The following is a 22894-nucleotide window of genomic DNA, read 5'->3' as shown; positions in this document are numbered from 1 at the left end:
GCAATAATTTAAGAATGTAATTCAATAACGAATACCTTCAGGGTATCCTATGCCCATTAACCCTTTGAGCGGCGATAAAAACCAGTTTTAAATCCCCAGCTGTATACATAATTCCTGTTAACGCTCCGTGATTACGGCTATCCATTCGATTTCGATTATATATCTCACACCTGGCCATTTCTGCGGAAAATCGGACACAACAACACACATCGACATGCACAACATGCTGGGATTTCCGTTTCATGTTTGCCCATCTGACTTTACTTAATTGCTCTGCATTCAAAAAATAATTTACAGCGTCAGAGCGTCGCATTTATGTATGCACATAGTTAATTTATTATTCGCCTTTAACACATTCTCAGCTTTTCCATTTATTTGTTTACATATATCGAATTAATTTGCATACTCGTATACAATTCATAAAAATCGGCTTAAGTCTTAAATTAATTTGGGTTCAGGTCGCGCACGGATTGCAGTTCACTGCAGTTCATTTAAGTTCAGCGCATGGAGAATGGATTAAACCGGTGCTACTGGTACATTCGCCTAATTTGATTTAAATTTTAATTTAGACCCTGCATCATGTAATACGCCATATACCCCGCATATATTGGAAATAACCGTTCTGTGTCTCATTAAAAATGATCGAATTAAGTCTTAAACCTTGACTTGCTGCTCAGTGGCCACGAGTGGGAAAGTGTTGCACTGTCGATGCAATTTTAGTGACTTAATAAGGCTCGAATGACCTCTTTCCTTAACTGGTTGCAAATGGCCATGGTTGCGGTGCACAGCGGGCTGTGTTAATGTGTAAACAACTGCCGACATATCAATGAGCGAAACCGGGGGGCGGATGCTGCCAAGGGGGGCGTGGCTGGCAGTCAGGCAAAAATAAAGTGGCCAGAAGCATGGCCCCGTTAAATGAGCAGTTAACATTGCCCGTTATGAACTTTAATATTAATAACCATTTATGCTTATGACAGACAATGAAAGCCGTGCGCAAATTTACTTGCCGCTGCCGCAAGCCCCCTTCCCTTCGAATAACCCCCCAACCCCTCTTGGCCATCCCCACGGCTCGTTTCTGTTTTCGCTGTTCAACCACGGCCCTAAAATGCTTAGGGCGGGTGGTGCGGTGGTGCAGTGGTGGGTGGGGCACTATGCATTTAAAAATGCTGCAAGTGTGTTCCAGTTAATATGCAGACCGACACGGGTCTTCATTACAGCCCGCAAACACAGACAAGGACATAAACATATACACATACAGACACAAACTCACTCACACACACACACACACAGATGCAGAGAGGGAACTGCAGGGACAGCGTCAACAAAATAAACAAAAATGTAAAGCAATTAAAAGCAGCCCAGCAGAACACAACGGAATATCCCACATAAAACATGAGCAAAGGCATGATTTTGACTTTTTTGCTTGCTTACTTTCTATTACTCCTTCCCCGACTGCCGAAATACTCGCATGCATACCCTGTAGCAAAGGATATGCCCCATTTTTAAGGGGATTATCCAGAAATTGAGTTAAAAACGTATACTTGATTTCTAGAAAAGAAGGTATAAAGAAAGGATCTGATTATGTGGCCAACAAAATGTTGTGTATCAAATTATTTAGCTAATGAAAATTCATTTGAGTTTACGTTTATAAGATTACGTTTTCAGACTTTCTAGTTTATTTTTCAATTCCCAACAATGAACACTTCAAACTTAGTGCCAATACACCCCACTGTTACCCTCGCTTCCTGGTCATCGAAATGACTACTGGACTGCCTGCTGAGGGCTACAAGTGGTCATTGGCTGGCTCCTGGCGCTCTGTTCGAGTGCGGATTTTAGTTGGATCCGAAATGAATTTTTTGCTTTTGAGGTTAAAGGGCGAAATCAGTGCAGCTAGGCGTCGGCGAACACGAGCGGATGGCAGCTAAATATTTACAAGCGAGACCAACGAGAACACATCCGCAAACAAAAAGCGCAGACATGCAGACAGCGAGAAACACAGAGGAGTTTTATGAAAATGGCCATCCCATGTACGCATACATACGCATGTACATATGTATGTATGTGTGTGCACACAACCACATGGTGGCGGAGTAATTGTTATGCCAAAGTACCGCTCACAATTTATTTTTGTTAATCAGCAAACGGCCATTTCAGCCGGCCACGCCCACTACCCCACCATCCAACACCCAACGCCCAGCATGCGTGGCAAGTGGCAACAATTCGACAATTATGTGGCATTTCCACTGCTGCCCCGTGCTGTTCGTTTTTATTTTAATTAAGAAGTCCCCCGCCAGGATGCAAAAAGCGAACAGGTTCGCGGGTTCCCACACCTGCAGGTCGAACCAAACCGAAAAGAAAAAAAAAGGGAACCCATTCCATGTGTTAGAATTTTTGATATTTATGGGCAGTGGCCACTGGTCGGTGCAAAGTTACAGCCCGATAAGCATCTGCAACAGCCGGAGGCACCAAGGGTCACCATGGGGCACCAAGGGGCACCATGGAAGGTGCCCCAAAAACCACCGCCCACTGCAGCTGTTGTGGCTGAGATTTTGCAGATTTTCGGTGCGTTGCGACGGTTTGGTTCGCAATTATGCAAATCGAAAGATCGCCACACAGCGATATCCGGAAATTCCATGCATTTACAATTTTCTAATCAATGGAATTATAATTTTAATTTCCAAGGCTGCCCGCCGTGGGCGATGTATCTTTTTTTTTTGGGGGGTGGGGCGGGATTCTGGCTATTATTATTTGCCACGAAAATGATTTCATTTGCTGCCTTTTAAGGGCTGCACTTTTCGATTTAAAAGAGCCGATCCGGATGCTTCAATTAATTTAATCGCAGTGTGAAATGTGTCACTCACATGTCGGGCATTGAGTCGCTTTGTTGCCTATTTACAGGCGCCGTGAACGCGAATGAATGCAATTCATATTCGTTTTAATTTAATCAGGCTCTTGCGACGTCGCTCATCCGTAATTAAGTTTCTTTGCCGGGGCCAGCAGCTTTGCCATGGTGGGAAAATAAAAAAAAAACAAGAGAGAACGCTATAGTAGACTTCCTCGACTATCTGATACCCGTTAGTATGTTTCCTGTGTGGGCAACTGCTGAATAAGCAATAAAAACCCTTAAATCAGTCTGTCGTAAACATACTAATCTTACTATTACACCTCCTACTAATCGAATTTTAATTCAAACAAATCTATATTTTAAATTTATTATTTGTAAAAATAACTCGCAGCAAAACCAAACTTTCCTAAATTTAATAAAATTTTTGAACCAGATACTGAAGCTTCAACATGAGCCTTAGGTAGTCATAAATGTATTAAATCATAATTAAATATAAAAATTTTTATTAAATAAAAATGTTTCAAAGTTTATGCGGGGTGCGGGGTGTGGGTATAATTTGTACCATTCATATATATTATTAACAAAACAAACAGGATAATAATTAAAAGCTTAATAAAATAGTTCGACGTTCATACGGACAGACGTACGGATATGGCCAGATCGACTCGGCTACTGATCCTGATCAAGAAAAAATATATACTTTATAAGGTTGGAAATACTTCCTTCTGCCTGTTTACTCTACGAATAGCGGGTATGAATATACATATATCCCTTACAGAGCCTCCGAAACGGCGACTAATGCAATAAAAGATGGCCGCAGCACGTTTTTTAACATTTAATTAAATAAATAATTCCCATTTGCCGTGTGCCAGTTGTCGTTTCAAATATTCGAACGCACGAATTTAAATATGGAAATACTTTGCACGCAGCTGCTTGCATTTCCCATTTTGCATTTCTCCATTTTGCATTTCCGGTGGGCGACTCGTCAAACTTCTCTGCCCGAGATGTACACACACATCACTACACACACACACACACACACACACACACATGCTGCATGGATGGGCAAAAAGTTTGCCCTCGGAGTAATTAGAAGACTTAGTCCCCTGCCAGGCGGTCTTTGGCTGACTGCTTAAAATGCTCTTTTGGCGTTAAATTTATGACAACCGCACATGTTGTTTGCCAGCTAGAAACAATAACAATAACAGTCCGCCCGGCGGCAGCCAGAGGCGTGCAACAACAAAGAAAAGGTTGCCAAGTAGGAGGGGGGGTAGATCGCTGAGGGGGGACGGTGCAGAATGCTCGTTAGAAAGTTTCTAAGGTTGCGGCCGCACACGAAACAGCTGCGCCGCCAAAAGGGAAGAAGGATTCTCAAAATTGTTGCACGCTTTCCTTCGCTTTGGGGCGGTCACATTGTTGCTAAGCTCTACACACACACACACACACACACACACTTTCCACAGACGGTCTCTGTTGCCGGCTGATAAGCTGCACTGGGAGAAAAAGCAGAGCTTTTAGTCAGGCTAATAGGTTTACACCTTACTAACCCATACAATGTAACAACTTTGGGTTTCTATGCTCTGAAATTCTAACAATAAGAATGCCTAAAAAATTACTTCTGCTCTATAAATCTTCAAATAAAATCTAAGTAAAATGTTAAAATTTAAATTTTTAATTTACGAGCACTCTGTTTTTGAGCAAGTGCACGCTGGATACCCATACTCATACGCCGCGTGGTGCACTGACGTGACCTCCACTTGTGCGGCAAGTGCTCGAGTGGGCGTGGCAGCGAAATTCCCGCTCCAAAGAGAATTTATTGTTTTTACCATTACCACTTAGCCGGGCCCGAAACTTGCCCAAAGAGCCGTTTATTTTGATGCAAAACCAGAACTTAAACGGCCGAGGATGCAAATTGAAAGGCGATGGAGGAGCGATGCTTTAAGAGCTGAAAACCCGTGTTTACCCAAGGTAAATTGCACTCGATAATGAGTGCTTCACATTAATTAAATAACCAATAGATCGGTCTGGGTTTCCCATTGCAAATTATGCCGGGAGTGGGGGAAAATGTAGGGGGGGAAATTGAAAGCACAAGCACACTTGTCGCGGTTTTCGCAGCGATTTCTTTTACCGGCGACAACGAAATTAATTGCATTGCAATCTCCGCAGCGCGGAGATTCACGTGGAGGAGCACTTGTTACGGTTGCCATTAGCGGTGCCATCATCATCATCGACCCTCGAAATCGCTGTAATTTCCAATAGATAATGAAATGCAATTAGAAAATGTGGGGGAGCCTGTGTCTGAGCCTGTGGGCCACAAGACTTGTGCAGAATGCAACAATAACAGCAATTTAAACAGGTTTTCCCCGTGCGAACGCGCATCAGACGCTCATAATGGCGCATAGAAGTTTGTAATTAAAGTTTGCCGACTCTGCCAGGTGGCGACACCACGGGATACGGCCGTTTATTCCGGCCATTCCGACTAATCCGCACCCACAATGCTGCACCGCCATCAGAAGTGGCAGCAACAGCAGGAGCAGCGGCAAATCAATTTCTGCATCGCACTCGCCACTGGACGCGGATCTGGACTACGGACTACGGACTACGGACCACGGACTACGGACTACAGGCTATGGACTGTGGACTCCCAGCTTGGACTTGGGCTTTTGTTGCGCACATCAACAAAGGCAGAAAATAAAATTCAATTAACGCGCTTAAATTAAACTGCCACTTCCTGTTTTGATGACATTTTCATGGCAGCCTCGCTCCGGCGAAGGAGCAGCGGGTGGCTATTCTGCAGCGATAAGAATGCGGTTTGGAGCAACTGGAGCAACTGGAGCAACTGGCTCAACTGGCGCCTGTTGCTGGCGTGGCTCGCTCCTTCATTGGTGGTGCGGTGGTGCGGTGGTGCGGACCTGCATCAATATTAAATGGTAAACGGCCGGCATAATGGCTGTCCAACTGCGGCTGTCATAATGGGACCACCAGGCACCATCAGGCAACATCAGGAACCATCAAGGAACCAGGGACAGGACAGTTTCCACGCCTGCTCCCGATGACAAATAAAGCTCATTACGCGCTTGTCCAGCATCCTTCATCCTTTGCTCCTGATTGACCTGCATCTGCGCGTGGCATTGCCGTCAGCAGTCATAAGTTGCACTGCACTGCAAGAAATGTTTCTATTTTATGCCCAAGAGTATTTTATGTCCTAGAGACCATTGATCATTTTGCAAGACTTACAAGTACAATGGCTTTAAATATTTTTATTCTTTTGTTGATGACTTCGAGACTCGCATCTATCAAGCGAAACCCCCTGGACTTCATTATCGAGCTGAACAACTCGGACGCCAAATGACACAAAGTCATTGGAGCGTTCAGGAGTGATTCAATTAGAACTCAACTTGGCCAAGAGTTGAACTCTTCGCTGCAGTTGGCTGGACCAACTTCTTTGCATCTCCATCCTGGGCCTTTGTCCCGGCCTGACACCCATACAATTCCCTTTGGCCGCGTTCGTTTCTTTGCGCGATAAGCAACTTTGGCCAAGCAACTGGCATTTAATTTAATTAGAAAGGAAAACAGTGGGGCGGAGCGGGTTGGTTGAATGGAGGACGCGACTGATAAGAGGATGCTGTTGATTGAGATGCCGGCGCTCAAAGCAGACGGAAAGCGGATTTGTAGCAGCAGTTCTGTTGCAGGTCCTTTGCAGGATCCTGTGGATGCTGCAGCTCGCAGGGACAGCGGTACATCAGCACGGCCGGCTTAGTTTGGACAACCTGCTGGGGCAAATCTTGGCTCGGAGTGACAGGAGGTATGCGAACGGGTTGCAATCCAGAAGATTCAGAGGATTCAGAAGATTCATTGATGCCTGGCCTGTCGGAGGAGGATGGTGGAGAAGGAGCATGCAAGGCTGTGGCGTAGTTGTGGCTGCTGTCCGTTCCGGATTCCTCGTCAACGCCCTCGGCATTCTGCCTCGGCTTAACTCCTTCCTGCTGTAAATCATTCGTCGAGAGTGAAGGATGCGCCGCATTCCCGTCAAGCGTGGCATGCATTGTTGACCTTTGGGGGGGCGTGGCTGTCACTGGCGATGTTCCGGCCGGGATTTCACTGGAGCCGCCAGCGGCATCCGTGGCACTAGTCCGCAGCAGGGTAGCGGCATTCGTGGGACTGAGATTGTCCATGGAGTAGGCGCAGCCCTCGAGCAACTTGGTTAGGAACTTGTTCGTTGGCAGCACGGGCCTGCGCTTTCGCCAGGTGTCCTGTCCGGTTATCCTGTCCTGTCGCCCCCCCACAACTGGTCGTGTTATCCCGGCAAAGAGCTTCTGCCGCAGCTTGTTCTCCGTGCGGCACATCTCGAAGGCGTTGGCAATGGTCAGGAAAATCTGCTCCGCCAACAGAGCCCGCCGGGGAGTGTAGAAGTCCCGGCAGACAGGACATCGCTCCGAGCGGATGCGACAGTCCACGCAGAGCAGGTGTCCGTTTTGGCACTGCATCGCCGGCGGAGAGATGGTCACGCCGCAGACAGGACACTCGACGAGGCGCAGGATGCTCTCCAGCACGAGGGACAGGCGGCGCAAACTGGTGGGCATGGGGGCGCAGCAGATGCTCTATGGATTTTGGGGAAAAACCAATGGGTCAGCAGGATTTTGATGGTGAACGGATAAGTTAGCCATGGCAAAATGGTTTAAAAAGTTGAAGAATAGCTGAAAACACTCACATTGTTATCACAGTCCTTGTCACACTCACTGTTCCAACAGAGAATTGTGACGCAGTCCTTTTGACTCTTGACCAATTTGGCGATTTCGGACACTCTCAAGCCCAAAACATCGTGGCCATTTACCTGGAAATTAAGATTTATATGCTTTTAGGGGAAATATCTGGCAGTAGATAAGCTTAGATTGTAGAATAATGTTGTTATTTATTATAGGAAAGAATGGCCATGCAGAAAACAAGTATCAAGTATATAAATATTTGGTTTTCCACAAGCCATTGAAGAAAACAAATGGCCAACACATTTCCAAATTCCGCGCACTGCTTGCAGCTGTATATTGCGCACTGCTTGCGGATGTTAACCTCAGCTAGCGCTGTTAACTCAATGGGCTGTTATCTGTTATCTTCTGATAACTCATATTTGCTGTGAATATTTACTCTGCGCTAATTAATCTTTGTCATCAACTAGTCGTTCTACTACGTTCGAGTTGTGTCATTAGTTTTGGGGCCGGGCTTTGCATTCGCCAGCTGTTTCAAGTGCCCACTGCCCTCTCCCCACACCCACTTCACCTTCCACAAAGGCGCTGAATAAAGCCGATGCCGAGCAATTAAGTTTTACTGCATTGCTATTTTAAGCCAACAATATCCACGAAGACCAACAAAGGCGGCTACAATAGCAAAGTCCAGACTTGGATATACAGTCCAACTTCCATAGCTCAAGCTATTCGTAATTCAAATTTAAGTTTGTTCTTAGAAATGCAAATCATTATACTGAAATGCTTTCCTCAATAGAATTTTGTTCATACTGAGTCACGATTCATACAGATTTTAGAAATTATTGACTTGAAAACTCGCAAAAAGACCTAACTAGCTTTACAGCAAAAAGGTATAGGTAATTTATTTTTACTGCAATAAGCTTTCACGTTTTTTCTTTCAACTAGAGATATTAGAATTTAAGTGTATTCTTCAATCTTTTCCCCTTTCTAGTTAAAGTTGCATGCAGCTTGTTTCAACATAGTTGAGCACCCGAGGAACGGTCACAATAAGCCTTTAATAGGTTTACAAAGTAAATTCCCCATCGATATATTCACATTGCATTGTTAGTTTTGTAACTGAAGTTCAGGCGCAGATAGAGTTACCATTGCAGTTGGTCTGCACTCATTTCTGCAGCTGAAGGAACTGAAAAAGGGTGGCACCAACCTGTGGCACCAACTTCTACTCACCTCCAGAACACAATCGCCGGCTTTCAGGCCGCAGAAAGCGGCAGGTGTGCCTGCTGCCACCTCGCAAACCTGTCAGGGTTATGGTAATTTGGGGGATATGGTAATTAGGTGGGGGGCTTGATCTCCAATCGTTGGCTATGCGTATTACCCAGGGGTAGGGATCCCACTTGCTGCGAGTCAGCTGGAATCCATAGTTCTCCATCGCAGGTGCGGCCCTGGGGATCCTCAGCAGTCGCACGGAGGAGCCAGCGCCAAGCTGCCCATCCTCGCTGGTTGGGGCCTGAAATCCTCCCGATGATTTCCTCATTTCAGGCTGGAAAACTCACACACAGATGCTGGGGATCGTTAGGGGCCAAAGTAAAATGCGGCTAGCGAGCGACGTGTTCAACGTGCGCTCTCAGTTGGCAAACTGTTTTTCGTGTGTCTGTTGATTTTTTTCGAGCCAGCTGGCGATATGTGGGCCGGCTGAAAAGTTGCCGAGCGGCGAGCACTGAACATGGCGCGGCTTTTGGGCCGACGCAATCGGCTACGACAAACATTTTGGCCAAGCTCCCCAGCATCGCACATTTAACCCCTTCCCCAACTTAATGACTCTGGGCCATCCACCATCTGACGTTGGTGTTGTAAGTGCTCGGCGCCAAAATGCGGCTGCGGTTCAAGATCCGAGATTCGAGATTCGAGTTCCGAGATCGGAGATCTGGGATCCGAGTTCCATGATCCAAAGCTGACAGCCAGCTGAGATCATGGAAATTCAACTTGTGGAGCTAAGTAAATATTTGAACTTTCGGCTGGCAGCGGTTTTTGGGTGCGCTATAAAGTTGCAGGTATACACATTGTGACACCTTCAAATAAACTGAATAAATAAACAAGTTCTTCAGAGATTAAGTCATGGAGAAGTTGGTCGATAAGCTGGTAAATATGGTAAATAATAACTTTTAGTTCGAATGTGCAAGCTGCTGTAAATGTGCGGAAGTGAAATCGAGAACACGGCCAAATGCAATGGCTCTTAAATTAAAAAAACACAGTAAAAATATTGTGTTTGTTTAAAGCGATTAAAAGTATGAAATTAAGTGTACCAAAACAGACCAGCCAAAGATAAATAACCAATATGAACTGAACAAGACCTGCAAATTAAGTGTTAAATTGTATATTTATACAGTTTGGTTACAGCCTGCTCAAATTGTAATCAGATAAAATCGCTATTAGCAGTAATGCACACGAAACTTAATCAGTTTAATTCCCATTTGTTGGCTTTAAAACTTTTCCGACTGTGTAATTGAATTTGAAAATAAACATCACTATTTTTCGGCTTAATTGCGTGTTGGCAGTGCCAAATGGCCAGTGCATTTGCGATTGAGTGGCCGGCCAGCAAGTAAACCAAAATATTATTATTCGAAATGCCAAAGAAATTAAAACAACAACAGCGACGAGTGTGTGTTTGCCACCAACACATAAGGGTGTCAAGCTGCGATAAACATAAACAATGGGGCCCTAAATAAATAATCGGGCCTAAAACCAGCTCGTCGATTAACCCTAACAATGATAACTGATGGCAATTGGCAGCTGACAAATGGATTTGGCATGGCCAACCAACAAACTCAAACCAAACCATCGCCAACCATTTGACTTTCGCCTTTTTGTTGTTTTGTTATCGCCGGTTTAACTGCCATTGAGGCGGTAATTTCAGTTTGACGCTGGTCTCTGGTCGTCTGAAACATTGGCCAAATAGCATTGAAATTGGTAATTTCATTAAAATTTGCGCCCAGCAATACTGACCCTGGGCGGCGTTGTGGTGTGTGTGTGTGTGTCTGATTCGTTTTGGCTTTTCAATTTGCCAGTTCAATTAGATTTAGCCGAATTTATGTGGCACACAGAAGCGCTCGGCAGCCAAAAGCCGTCAGCAGTGTCAAAATTAGAGAATACTTACCCAGGCAATAACATCAAAATTCATGTTTCTCGTACAGCGCAACCAACCACCCACCTAAAAGGTAATTGACTTTTATTAATCGGCCGGCAATTAGGCCGGGCCCAAAGGCAAATGGCCAAATTCAAGTGCAATTCCGCCTCTCCAATCTATTGCCTCTTGACTTGCTTGTGGCCATTAGATGCGGTTTCCAATCACCAAAAAGAAACAAAAACAAACATTGAAAAGCTCGCTGGAGCTGAGTGCAAAGCTCTGCCCACAGGTGGCGCTGGGTTTAAGCCAAGTTAGTAGGTCTGCTGGTCAGCTGTGAAGAAGTCGAGGCTCAGTGTCTTCGCAACTGGCAAACAGTTAAGTGCGCAAGCGCCGCAAGTTCCGCTGGAAAACGCGAAGTGCGAAGCGCCGGCGCCAAAATAAAGTTATTACGATACGATCGCAAAGAAATCAAAAATCATCTAGCGTGGCCGAGAGTTGTGAAAATTGATTAACCCACGAAAGGAAATCGGTGGAAACAAACGGTGTGTAATTGTTAGCACAGCATGGAAGGGCTAATGGCCCAAACGACCTTACGCTCACCCCACCAACTGCCAAGCCAAGTTAGCAAGCGTTGCCTTAGGTCAAGGTCCGGCTTAGAGCCCAAATGGCCAAGCAGCAAAAGGCGCAAAACGAGAATGAAAACGCGGAAGTGTAACGCACAATTATAAACGCATTTGCTGGATACTCGCATAATTAAAAGCGGCAAACAAGTTTGCTTCCATTTCCTAGCGCCTGAGCAAACAAACGGCTCTGAATTGAATTAGAAACAGCGCATAAATCATACGTATTCATACGCAATGCTTGCGCAAACACTGTGCGAAAAAAGGGGGTCCGAAGAAAAGGCAACAATCACGTTCCAATTGGAATTTACACGGCAGTCCAACAGTCGCACAGTTCGCTAATTGCAGAGCTGCAGCGTCAATGGCGCATGCGCAACGTTTTTGGCCCGCTTTTGGGTTTCTGGGTCTCTGTCTCTGGGGCTTTTTTATTTCTCTTTACGAGTATTTCAGTTTCTTTTAATTTTTTTTTTCAGTTTCTTTTAGTTTTTTTCAGTTTCTTATAGTTTTTTTTTTTAGTTTTTTTCGCTTGCGGTTTCTCTCGTGTAATTGTGACGCAATTTTCGTGCGAGTTTGTTTTAGTCTCGCCTCGCCAGTTTTGCCACTGACTCAACTCAATACACTGAAAACGAAAGCGGCCATCAAGTCGACTACTTGCAAGTAGTGTGCAATGTGCACACTGCCACCCTCGGGCGATTCAGTTGCAATTCACACGCGTTTAAGCTCAGTTCGCTTCCTATAGAGCTAAAGATTCGCAGCGTTAACTTTACGGTATAAACATGGCTCTGGGCAATTAACAATTAAATTTGAACCTTAATTGGAGCGTTACCAGTGGCAGTCATCCTGCGTTTGGTGTTTTGTGGTTAGCGTAATTGTTTGCCAGCCAATCGATGCGCTTCATTGGCTTGCAGCTGAAACAATGGCTTAGTGCTGCTGGAGATTCTTTTCTTTCCATTGGAATCGTAGTGGGATTCGTAGTGGGTGCAGCTTTAACTTATTGGCAATTAATTAAATCGAATGGTAAATGCTGAATTGCCCTTACAAGGGATAGCACAGCGCTGGCTGATGGCCAGCTTATTGTTCAATGATTACTTTAACTACGGCTGTGCCCACTTCAATGAGCCGACGTCATAGCGATTTCATGGCCAATGTCAGTAGAAGTGAAGTGAAGTGATTTGAACAAGTTTGCCATACTCGCACTCGCACTCGCACTCGAACTCATGCTCGAACTCAAACTGAAACTCACATCTGTATCCGCGTGCGTAGACAGCCGAGGAGGAAGCTATAAATTCTCAATCTCCTCCAAGTTCTCGAGTGCAAGAAACATAATCAATTTCGCAGCGAAAATCTTCTAAACTGACAGCCAAGCGAATCTAACGACTTCGATAACGATTTGTGTCTCAGCCAAAGAATTTCAGTTGGGTTCAGCTGAGTTCTGGTTAATACAAAACATATGTATATAGTATAGTATAGTATATGTATGAGTTCCGGCTTGGCTTTGTTGCTTAATTGATTTTCCTTGGTGCTAAAAAGTTTGAAAGAAACCCTTTCTATTTGGTTTTTTTTATTTGGCTCGGCTCCGCAAAACTTTTGATTTATGTGCGCAAATTTTACGCCTGGCAAACGTGGCGTATGCGTAATTACGACCACTTGGCACCGAAACTTTCTGGCTAATTAATTGGGCATCGCCTCGAAGCTGCCGAAAGGTGAAGGAATCGCCCGTCGAAAGGTGCAAATGATTCGAGTGCCTGGAAATCAGAGGACTCCGGTCTTTGGTCTCCATTCTTCAGCCTCAGGTTGCCCCAATCACACACACTCGGGCGCATAATAAATGCGAGTGTGTACGTGATGGGCATGTCAACTAGTGTTGGGGGCATCTTGGCCCTCTGCCAAACGAAATAAAACAGTTTGGCAACATTTCTCAAAGCTCTCCCCTCGTCCAGGTGTTTATAGGTGTGTGTGTTAGCCCAGGTAATTAGATGAGCGCGAGGGGGGTGAGTGTGTGCGTCTTCGGTGTTGAAAATTGACCAAATTTATGTGCGACCTTGTGGCTTAAGTGCCGCTTTTGATTTCAATTCTCTCTCTCTATATTTCTGTTACAGACAAAATGCTTCAGTTGTGCACCATCTACGCCTGCGCGAACGGCACCTTGGGCCTGAATTTGAGCCGTGCCCCCTGGGATCCGTATCCTTGGGTCAGCGGGGTGCAGGCCAAGTCGAGTGCGGAGAGGGGCGGAGTTCGCATGGGCGACACCCTGCTGGAGCTGAATGGAGCCGATGTCCTGGGGCTGAGAATCAGCGAGCTGGCCAATCGGTTGCAGGATCACTGGCAGAGCGGCGCCGAGGTCGTGACCCTGATGATGTGGCGCCAGCAGGCGAACATCGACCCAAATGAGGATCCTGCCGAGGCATCACATGCTGTGGTAAGTAGTCCTGCTCCTGTGCTCTTGAGTGGCCCATATAGTTGGCCTAATTGGGCTGAGATGAGTGGAGGAGTGGAGGAGTGTGCTGCTTATATGGGCCATTGTCTTGCATGAGTGCGCCACTGAGCGTTACGTAACTCTGATTGGTTTAATGACTGCTACTGCTACTGCTACTGCTAATTAGTAATTCGTAATTAGTAATTAGTTTCTGCAGTCCGCTTGCTTTGTGGGCCTGCTGCAGTTTGGCGGGCAAAATAATAGAGCCCCATTCCAAGGTTACTTGGCACAGAGCAAAAAATGCCCGATTAGTCTGCAACGAATAATTCATCCATAACCACACGTAATTGTAATTGACTGGTCATCAATTGATATTTACTTAAACTTAATTGCGTAAAGAGCAGCTTTGTTGCACGGATTATGAGTTAAGATGAGTTATGCCTTTGCATAAGTCAAATCGACTTATAAAGTTTATATTGCTGCATTTAAAAGTGCTTGTGTTCTGAAGGTTCTCCTTCATTATTTATTGTTTTAAAATCAATTCGCATTATGATTGTCAAATACAATATCAAGCCTCAAAGTCACACCGCAGGACTTTTGATTTGCCGAAAGTTTCTCAATTGAAAAGTCAACGAATGACCTGGTCTTGTATTTGGAGCACAAATGCATAGGTAAAGTGAAAACCCAAGGTAATCCTTGAGGTGTTCAGCCGTGCAAATGTCCTGGCGGCATCGGTGTAATTGTAAGTTGTTTATCTGCCAACCGAGGAGAGAAGCAGTTTACTTTATTAAATGCAATTGAATCGAAATAACGCAATTTCGTTCTTGACACATTATGTGTACTTTATTACAATTCAATTGACCTAAATGTCCTCGCCGAGGACAGTCCAAATTTAAGGCCAGCCAGGACATTCGCACACACACACATAACACACAAGTGCAGCTACACAGGTGGTTGGCATGGAAAGTCCATTTCAATCAATGCCGGAGGCATTGAATCACAGAATGTGTGCCAGATTGACCCGTTGAACAGATTAAACTTGCAACCGCACTAGGCCACAGGACATTATGAGTCCTTCCAATGCAGGCGAGCCTCACGATTTTGATTATCGAATGCTAAACTAAATGGAAATCGGCTTAAATCAAAAGGCTTTCATTGCCACTGGAGCGTGAATTATTAACGCCACCATGTGGGCGACGCAACACCAAAAACGTTTATATAATTAAGTGCAGGCGTCGGATCAATTTGATTGAATTTCCCAAAGTGTCGCTTAACCTTGAAGTGGCATCCTTAATTTGAACGAGCAGTGCTTCTCATCGCTTCTCTTTATGTATTTGCAGCAGCACGGCATTAATCAACAATCGCTGCAAAAGTTTGCAACATGCCTGCAACATATTTCCCAATTACTGGAGTGTCCTGTGTGCCTTGAGGTAAGTCCAATGAGGGCTCTGCGGGATGGGGGATTCGGGATTGGATGATGGGCTGTTTCGAGGGGGCAAACGGTTAGATGGATGCTGGGCCATAAGGACATTCCGCTGCCTGCATGTGCATTGCATATCGATGAGGCTGGCTTTAGTTTTAGTTCTAGTTCTAGTTCGTCATTATCTAACTCAGCTGGGCTCAAACTCTCGGCCCAACTCGCTCGAAACTTAGTTGGCCAGTTGCCCTCTTGTTTGCCTTTGTGAGCCGCTGCTGTCAATCTCACTTTGAGAAAAATATCTAAATATATTATTATAATTTCATATTTTTACTGCATCTCACTGCCATTTAGCTTTAGGCATTTAAGGTAGTTTGAAAGCATGTTATACCTGGCTCTGCCTACATATTTGAACATATTACTAGTATTATTCTACTGTAATATATTTATAATCCAACATATTACCTAGAACTTTTTTCAGTGCAATGCTAGTTCCATTTGGAAATCCCAGTGCCATCCTCTTCCGGGGCTGCGTTGATTTGGCTGCGCAAGTTTGTTGCTAATCACTTGACTGTATATAAAGTTTGCAACGTCGGGCTGCCGGTGATTGCGTGCCCCATGCTTCATGCCCCGTGCCCCCGTTTGGTGCTGCTCCGCATCAGGGATGCTGGGATGCTCCTCCCTGCCCCCCAGGTGTGCCAGCTTTGTTGACTCAATTACTCAAACGACGCACATGGCCAGATCCATGTTGCTAGTTAATAGCCGTCGGTTATGTTGCCTGGCCAAGTTTTTTATTCGGCCGACTGCTTGACTGTTTTATTTTGGCCCATATTCGAGAAGGTTTTTTGATAAATGTTTGCCCTGCCATGTGATTTGATTAGTTTTGCACAATATATGTACACATCTATGTTATATACACGGCCCATGTGATTGATTATGTCGTTTAAAAATCAAATATTGACGATTAGTGTGTGTCGAGTGAGCGGTTGAGTATGTGTGTGTGTGTCAGGGTGTGTGTGTATGTGAGGCAAGTGTGTGTGTGTGTGTGTGGGTGTGGCAGCGGAAGTCAGTGTGAATAATCGTGTCAATCGCCTGCGGGCCAGCTTCTGATTCTGATTTGGATTCAGATTTTGTCGTTTTTGATGCTTCGCAGCGCAGAGCTCGTTGTGCATTTAAATTAAAGCTGCTGCCGAGGGCCGGACTTTAAATTTATATTTATGCATTATATGTATGTATGCCCGGCTTGTCAGCAGAAACATAAATTTAATTAATTAGACAAGATAAAGAGTGAGCAGACCGGTGAGCAGAGCACCAGGCCAAAGGCATCAGGCACCAAACACCCGCCCATTTCTGGGTTTCTGCCCATTTAAAATGCAGAGTTATTTTCAAATGAAATTCTCGCCTGCAGCAGCACATCTCGTTTGGAGTGGAGTGTCAGTGTGTAACCATAAATTAAGCATGTGCCGGGCGGGTCAGGACGGGCAAGGACATCCCGGAGCAGATATCCTGGACACGGCCACGCTGCAACGCCTTCGGATCTACGGAGCTCCAGTGCTTCGCAGTTGGCCACAGAGCAGCTTGAACTCCACTTGCAGCTGCACTGAATAATTTGTTTATTAACCCAAAATCAGTTTATCCTGCTCCGTCCTGCGGCTGAGTTGCCAAAGACAGAGAGAGAGAGAGAGAGAGAAAAAGAGATATAGAGAGAGAGAGCGAGAGAGTGGCACTAAGAGTCCTTCGGATTTGGCCATTATTACTCTGGCACGGAGCTGGCATTATATTGTATTATGAGCACATTGCCATGTCCTTTGCCATGCAAGTGTATGTGTGTGTGTGAGCGTGGGCGGTGTGCTCATGTATGCAAACACGCACACATGTCCATTAAGTTATTAAGGGATTTGTTTTGCTGGATTTTCAATAGTTGTGCATCCTCGATGCCCTCGAATGCTAATCGCCTGCATTAGCCTGCATCCAGTTGGATAAGGATTGCCTATGTCCTTCCTTTGCTTTCCCCTCCTTTCCTTTCCTTTGCTTTCCTTTGCGTTGCGTTGCGTTCCCAGACGTTCCTTGTTTGACATTTAATCGGGCATGAAATTGTTTTTGTTTCATTTAAATATGCATAAATTTGCAGGCCATTTAATTTTCATAAATCTTGCAAACAAACAGCTCTGGCTCTGTCTCTGGCACTGGCACTGGGCTCTCCTGATGGCATTATGATTAATTCATTTTCGATCAGCCCTGCGGCGTGTTAGTTAATTTAAGCAATATAAACTGGCCAGCTCAACGAACGAGTAAACTTGCAGTGGAATCAATACTGCTGATATAAAACTGATGCTTTTACAATATGCCTAAAAGCGTGCTATGCCAATTTCGTTTACTCGGCGACAGATGCCGAAAAGTGGGCTAACACTAAACCCACTCGGTTCTGGCCATTTCCGCCGCCACTTGCAGTTCCAGTTCCATTTCCCCTACCCCTTTCACTTCCCCTTTCACTTCCACTTCCGCTTGCCCATTTTGTTTTCGCTCAGCTGCATTTAATTGATTTCTATCACTAATTGGAGTCTTTGTTTATGCATGCTGGGGTATTAAAATTAAAAGCATTTGCTCATGCCATTTAAGCCAATTAAAAACAATAAAAGACGAATGGCATTAAAAATATCTGCCACACGTGCATGTTCTTTAAATACCTATTATTCTGTTTGTCAGACATGTTTAGAAATCTGTACCTTAAACTTTATATACACTCAGAAAATATCTACTCGTTAGTGAGTGCTTCATCAATCAAACCTTACTTTGAAAAGTTATTAAAACAGTTTGGCAGTGATTTCAATGTTACGTTAATGTGCAACCAATTTACCTTGCAGTGCACTGCGTGCCTTATCTTTTGCTTTTTATCTGGCCAGATTGCAATCGAATCGTTTTACATTTGTAATACTTCGATTGCAGTTTTGGCAAATCGTAGCAAAAACTATGAAAGCTGTAGTACAGAAATTGTTTCTTTATTCAGCTCGTTGCAAAATTTATGTTCGCCTGCATATTTACAACAGTTTTTGGCCAAATACACGCACAGACAGCCAGAGACAAAAAGCTTTGGCCAAATATGTAACATCCATATGTATTTATGTGTGCATATAGCTCCTTTCGTCCTTTAGTCTATTTTTCGTGTTCGTATTTTTCATATTTTTCGCAGTTTTATTTTGTTTGATTTTGTTTTTCATACTTCCGCATTTGTGTTTTTGTGATGGACCGACTTGAAATGCGCAAAAGTATTTGGGTGCGCATCAAACACAGTTGTATTATTTTAAATCCGCTTGCAATATTTTCAATTTGATTTTCAATTTAAATGGAAAGCTTGCTGCGCAGCATAATACATTTTTCATGTCGATTCGAGAGGAGCAATCGGAGCAATCCTTGCTGCACTGCATCTGGACTTGAGGATGTGGGGTGCGGGGCATAAACCAAGAAGCAAATGTGGGCAATAATCAAATTTAGTTGCCGTTTGTGCATTACGAACGACAGACTTGAAATTGATTTTTGCACAAATGCAATTGGGGAAAATAATAATGCAGCAATCAGGCTGCTGAGCTCAATATCAGCTCATGGGGACGTCGGCTTTGATGGCCATGATATGTATAATTAATTGAAATAATTCCCCCTCTAAATAATTACACACACACACTCTGCCTTTCTTTTTATGTTCACCTCTTTCCTTGTGGCGGAACCTGGTAACCTGGCAACATGGCAACATGGCCGGAACGGAACTCAACGGAATGGATCGGAAATCAGGTCATCAAACCACCTGGCTGGCAGTGCTGCAATGGACACGTGCTCTGCAATAATTGCCGCAGTCGCTCCGTAAAGTGTCCTGTGTGCCGAGTTCCTTTGGGGCCAAGGGGCCGCTGTCTGCTGTCGGACAAGTTGTTCACCCTGCTGGCGGAGAGCTTCCCCTGCGACGGCGGTAAGTGCTGCCTGGTCTTTAAGGACACACATTCGCGACTTTTATCTATTTAATCCGGGTGGGAAAGACAACCCAATTGGTGCTGTCATTAGGCGGCAGATGTCGCGTTTTTCTAGCATTCTGGGGGTTTCTTGGGGGTCCTTGAATGGCAAAAAGCGGAGCTCGGAAGTGGGGATAACATGCACAGTTTGCTGATGACTTCAATGAAACTTATTATAATTGGTCTCTGATTAACGGTTATCCATTTGATTTTAATATATATATATAATAATTTCATACCTTCGAGGTAAGGCTGGTATTATTTAAATCCAATAATAATTACATTCCGTTTGATTGAACTTCAGTCCAAAGGGCATTACATTTCGGGGGCGGTGCTTTTTGTAATGCAACACCCTCTGGAAATAACCTTTGTGCCCGCCTCGCTGTAATTTATCCTGTGCCAATGGCAACATCCTGGCTAAGAATACTCATTTGTGTGGGCCAAAACTTTTCGACGCTGGCAAGTGTCAATGTTTCACTTAAATCTCGACCGAGATGCGGCGCAAATGAAAGAAAAATGTGTCGCGAAAGCGGAGCCGAGTCAAGAGTGCTTGAAATTGAGCGCAATGGCTCATCTTCGCTTGTTGTTCTTTTTATGGCATAATTATGTAACATAAATTGCTAAAGTTTTTCGTGCTTAGCTGCGTTGCCATCTTGATTTTCTTGTTCTTCTTACTCTTCTTGGTTTTCTTGCTTTTCCACTGGGCGGCTTCGTTTAAAGTTTAGCCGCCCTTGTTGCCATTTTCAATCTGTGTCGGCCAAGTTAACTTGGAGTGAAGTTTACAGCGGAGGTAACAAGCAGCAACAGAATTTTCCGCCGTTGTCTGCATTTGTTTTTCCTTGTCGGTCTTCATTTTTTGCCACTTTTCCCGCACTTCAGGGTCCTTTGCTTTGTTTTCCCCAGATTATGCTGTGCTTAGTGCGTTTTTATTGCTTCTACATTAAGTGTGCATTCTTTATGATTCGCCTGGATTCACCCATAGTTCGCCCATAGTTCACCCATTTTTATACAGATGCAGGTACGTGGATATTTACTTACTTTCCGCTCTATTTTCATTTGCCACTTGAGGAAGTTCAAGGGAGTTTGAGTCAAGAGATTTGGATTTGGGGGCAAAACACAAACGAGCGCAAATGGACAACTTGCGTGGATCTGCAGCTGCCCTAGTTGTATTTATTATATTTACATTTCGTACTTTTTGTAATGCTCCTCCTCTTTTACGGTGCCTCTTTTCAGCGAAAACCAACAAGGTGACTGCCGCCCAGGGCCATGGAAAGCTGAGCAGCGTCAACAAGTGCACAAATGAATATCATAATCAACCGAAAATGGCGCTGGCCAAGACGAGTAACGGCAAGTCCAAGTGCGGCAAGCAAATCTCCAGGCAACTCGAGGCAGTTTTGGTGGACCAAAGTCCTCGGGAAATCAGAAGAAAGAGCCACGAGGAGTTGGATGAGGGGGAGGGGGAGGGGGAGGAGGCTGTCCTGCCACGTTGCACGCTGATAAAAGTGCAGCATCAGGAGGCCGCTGTCGAGCACTTTTCGGGGGAAGGTCACAACAATATGCTCGTTAAACCAAAGTTAAAGTTGAGTAAGAAAAGTTGGCGGATTACAGGGCCAGATCAAGACGGATTGCGCTGCGATGAAGTTGCCACCATAAATAATGGTGGACAGGTGCAGGAGCACCAGGAGCAGCACCACCAGGAGCAGGAGCAACTGGGGCATAAGAAGTCAGGCAGCGGCGAGAGCGAGTATCAGAATTATCATTGCCCGACTGGGAAATCATGCAGCAGCCACAGTTACCAACTTGCCCAGCCAGTGGCCAACAAATTGTCAACAGTCGCGTTGCAGGATGCGGCAGTTGCGGACTCGGGCGGTGCATCCTTATCAGCGGGGAGCCATAAACAGGCGCCGGCAGCCGGAGTAAATCAGGTGCGGCCACTGGAGGCGGGTTCAATAGGTCGGCGGGAGTGGCAGTTGCTGCGACATTTGAGCGGCGACCACCGGCTGGCCGTGTTGCAAATCTACGGCACGTTCGGCGAGCGGTTGCATGTACGCCCCCAGCTGCCCCTGGAGGGCGTGGCTTGCCTGCGGCTGAGCGAGGAGTCCACCACTTTTGGCCACGTCACTGTGCACACATTTTTCTTGGCTGTCATTGCGATCGGCGGCGGCAATGAGCACGCCGTCTTCCTGTGGCACCTGGACCCCGTGCCACATGGACCCCCATTCGAGACTGTCATCGAGACACAAGGCCACCGGTTCGTGGGACCTGCTCACTCGCTCCGGCGCAGCTGGCCGGAGATTAGGGCATCCGGCCAGTTCCTCACCTGCCGCAATCTGGCTGCCAAGTGCGAGGTGACCATCAGAAACAGGTAGACCGCATTATGCACGAAAGACTGCTTCCAAAACATAGGTATTAAAGCTAATTAGGTAATTAGGTAATAAAGTAGTTCTCGTGTTTAAGAGCTTTAAGGCAAAGTTAAGAACTGATGGCTGCAAAAGCAGCGATAGAGCAAGCCAAAATGCAATGAAAATAAAATGAAATGTGAAATGTATGCTTTGTAAATTATATTTGCATTTTTTTTCCATCGGCCGCGTATTTATACGAAAAATGCAAAACGCAATTTGGAAATGTGTTTAATTTGCAATATTTTTAATTAATAAAAACATTTAGAAATGTGCTGGTCTAGCAGTTCGAACCCATAGACACTGCACAACCCATAGATGCTCTATAAAGGAAGTTTGTTATGGTATATGCATACTTTTATAACAAAATTAATATCTTTCACGCGCCACATACCATTTTTGTTGAAATGCCATGACCCATTTCGAGAGTATCTCCATTAGGCCTTGCATTCTTGTGTGGTGGAATAATAATCCTGATGTTTGTGCAAAAGAAAGCGAAAAACCTGAAAACTGAAAACTCAAAACAGAAAAGCTGAAAACTGAAAACTGCACACTGGTAACTGGTAACTGGTAACTAGCGCCTGTCTGTTTGCTGCCTCCTGATAATTGACTTGCATGCAAATTAATGTTTTTTGCGCGTGGGCGTAAATTGCTGGCCTGTCTGACAAACAGTAAACACGGTCAATGCAGCGGCGAGTCATTTTCATCAACGCGGTATCAACGCGGTGCTGCACCATACATAAATCTCTGCCCCATCGATGTTTACCATATTTAACGAAAAAATTCCAATTTGATGCAACAAAAATCACGGCACTGTAACAACATGTGTGTGCGTGGCAAATAGAGCGAGCAAGTTTTATTATCCTTTTTTTCAGCACCCACCTCCTGTTTGTTTTTGATGAGCCATCATCATCATCATCGTTATCATGGTCGTCATAATGGGCATCTTATATGTATACTGAGAGTGCGACTGCAACTGCACACAGTGCAAAAAAGTGCGTGTGCATAGTTAAAATAAATTAAATATTTTCGCAAACGACACTTTTTTTGCGCTTGCACGTGGCGGCTGATAAGGAGATGATCTGACTGGAGCAAGGATAATGGCGGTGTCGTCACAGCGATTGGTTATCTTTGTCCTGGGTGGCTGGTTGTCCATCAGGAAATTAAAACAAGAGAGAACGCTATAGTCGAGTTCCCCGACTATCTGATACCCGTTACTCAGCTAGTAGAAGTGCAGGTTTGTGGGCGTTAGAGTGGGCGTGGCAAAAAGTCTTTTGGCAAATCGATAGAAATTTAGACGACTAATACAAAAATGAAAAAATATCTAAACATTTTTCAAAAGTGTGGGCGTGGCAGCTTTGGGCGGTTTGTGGGC

General features: G+C 44.9%; 2 protein-coding genes across 5 annotated transcripts; one reads left to right on the top strand and one right to left on the bottom strand.

Moving 5' to 3' along the window:
- Positions 1-6355: 6355 nt before the first annotated feature.
- On the bottom strand, positions 6356-9493 carry LOC120453939. The gene is made up of 4 exons (XM_039638884.1): positions 8921-9493; positions 8773-8841; positions 7557-7679; positions 6356-7446 (listed from the first exon to the last, which is right to left on the bottom strand). The coding sequence occupies exons 1-4, from the start codon at positions 9077-9079 to the stop codon at positions 6493-6495; spliced, it is 1305 nt and encodes a 434-aa protein (XP_039494818.1). The 5' UTR covers positions 9080-9493; the 3' UTR covers positions 6356-6492.
- Positions 9494-11055: 1562 nt separating this feature from the next.
- On the top strand, positions 11056-21659 carry LOC120453795. 4 transcript variants are annotated; one of them, XM_044006413.1, is made up of 5 exons: positions 11056-11211; positions 13389-13708; positions 15049-15135; positions 18909-19080; positions 20354-21659. In XM_044006413.1, exons 2-5 carry the CDS (start codon positions 13394-13396, stop codon positions 21487-21489), a joined length of 1710 nt encoding a protein of 569 aa, XP_043862348.1. In that variant the 5' UTR covers positions 11056-11211; positions 13389-13393; the 3' UTR covers positions 21490-21659. The 4 variants fall into 4 exon arrangements, with proteins under 4 accessions (XP_043862348.1, XP_039494601.1, XP_043862349.1 ...); XM_039638667.1 differs by having other exon boundaries at positions 15046-15135; XM_039638666.1 differs by lacking the exon at positions 11056-11211 and adding an exon at positions 11985-12057 and having other exon boundaries at positions 15046-15135.
- The last annotated feature ends 1235 nt before the right edge of the window (positions 21660-22894 follow it).

The sequence above is a fragment of the Drosophila santomea genome, chromosome 3R (assembly GCF_016746245.2).
Source record: "Drosophila santomea strain STO CAGO 1482 chromosome 3R, Prin_Dsan_1.1, whole genome shotgun sequence".
NCBI lineage: Eukaryota > Metazoa > Arthropoda > Insecta > Diptera > Drosophilidae > Drosophila > Drosophila santomea.
This window is presented reverse-complemented; position numbering and strand designations above follow the sequence as displayed.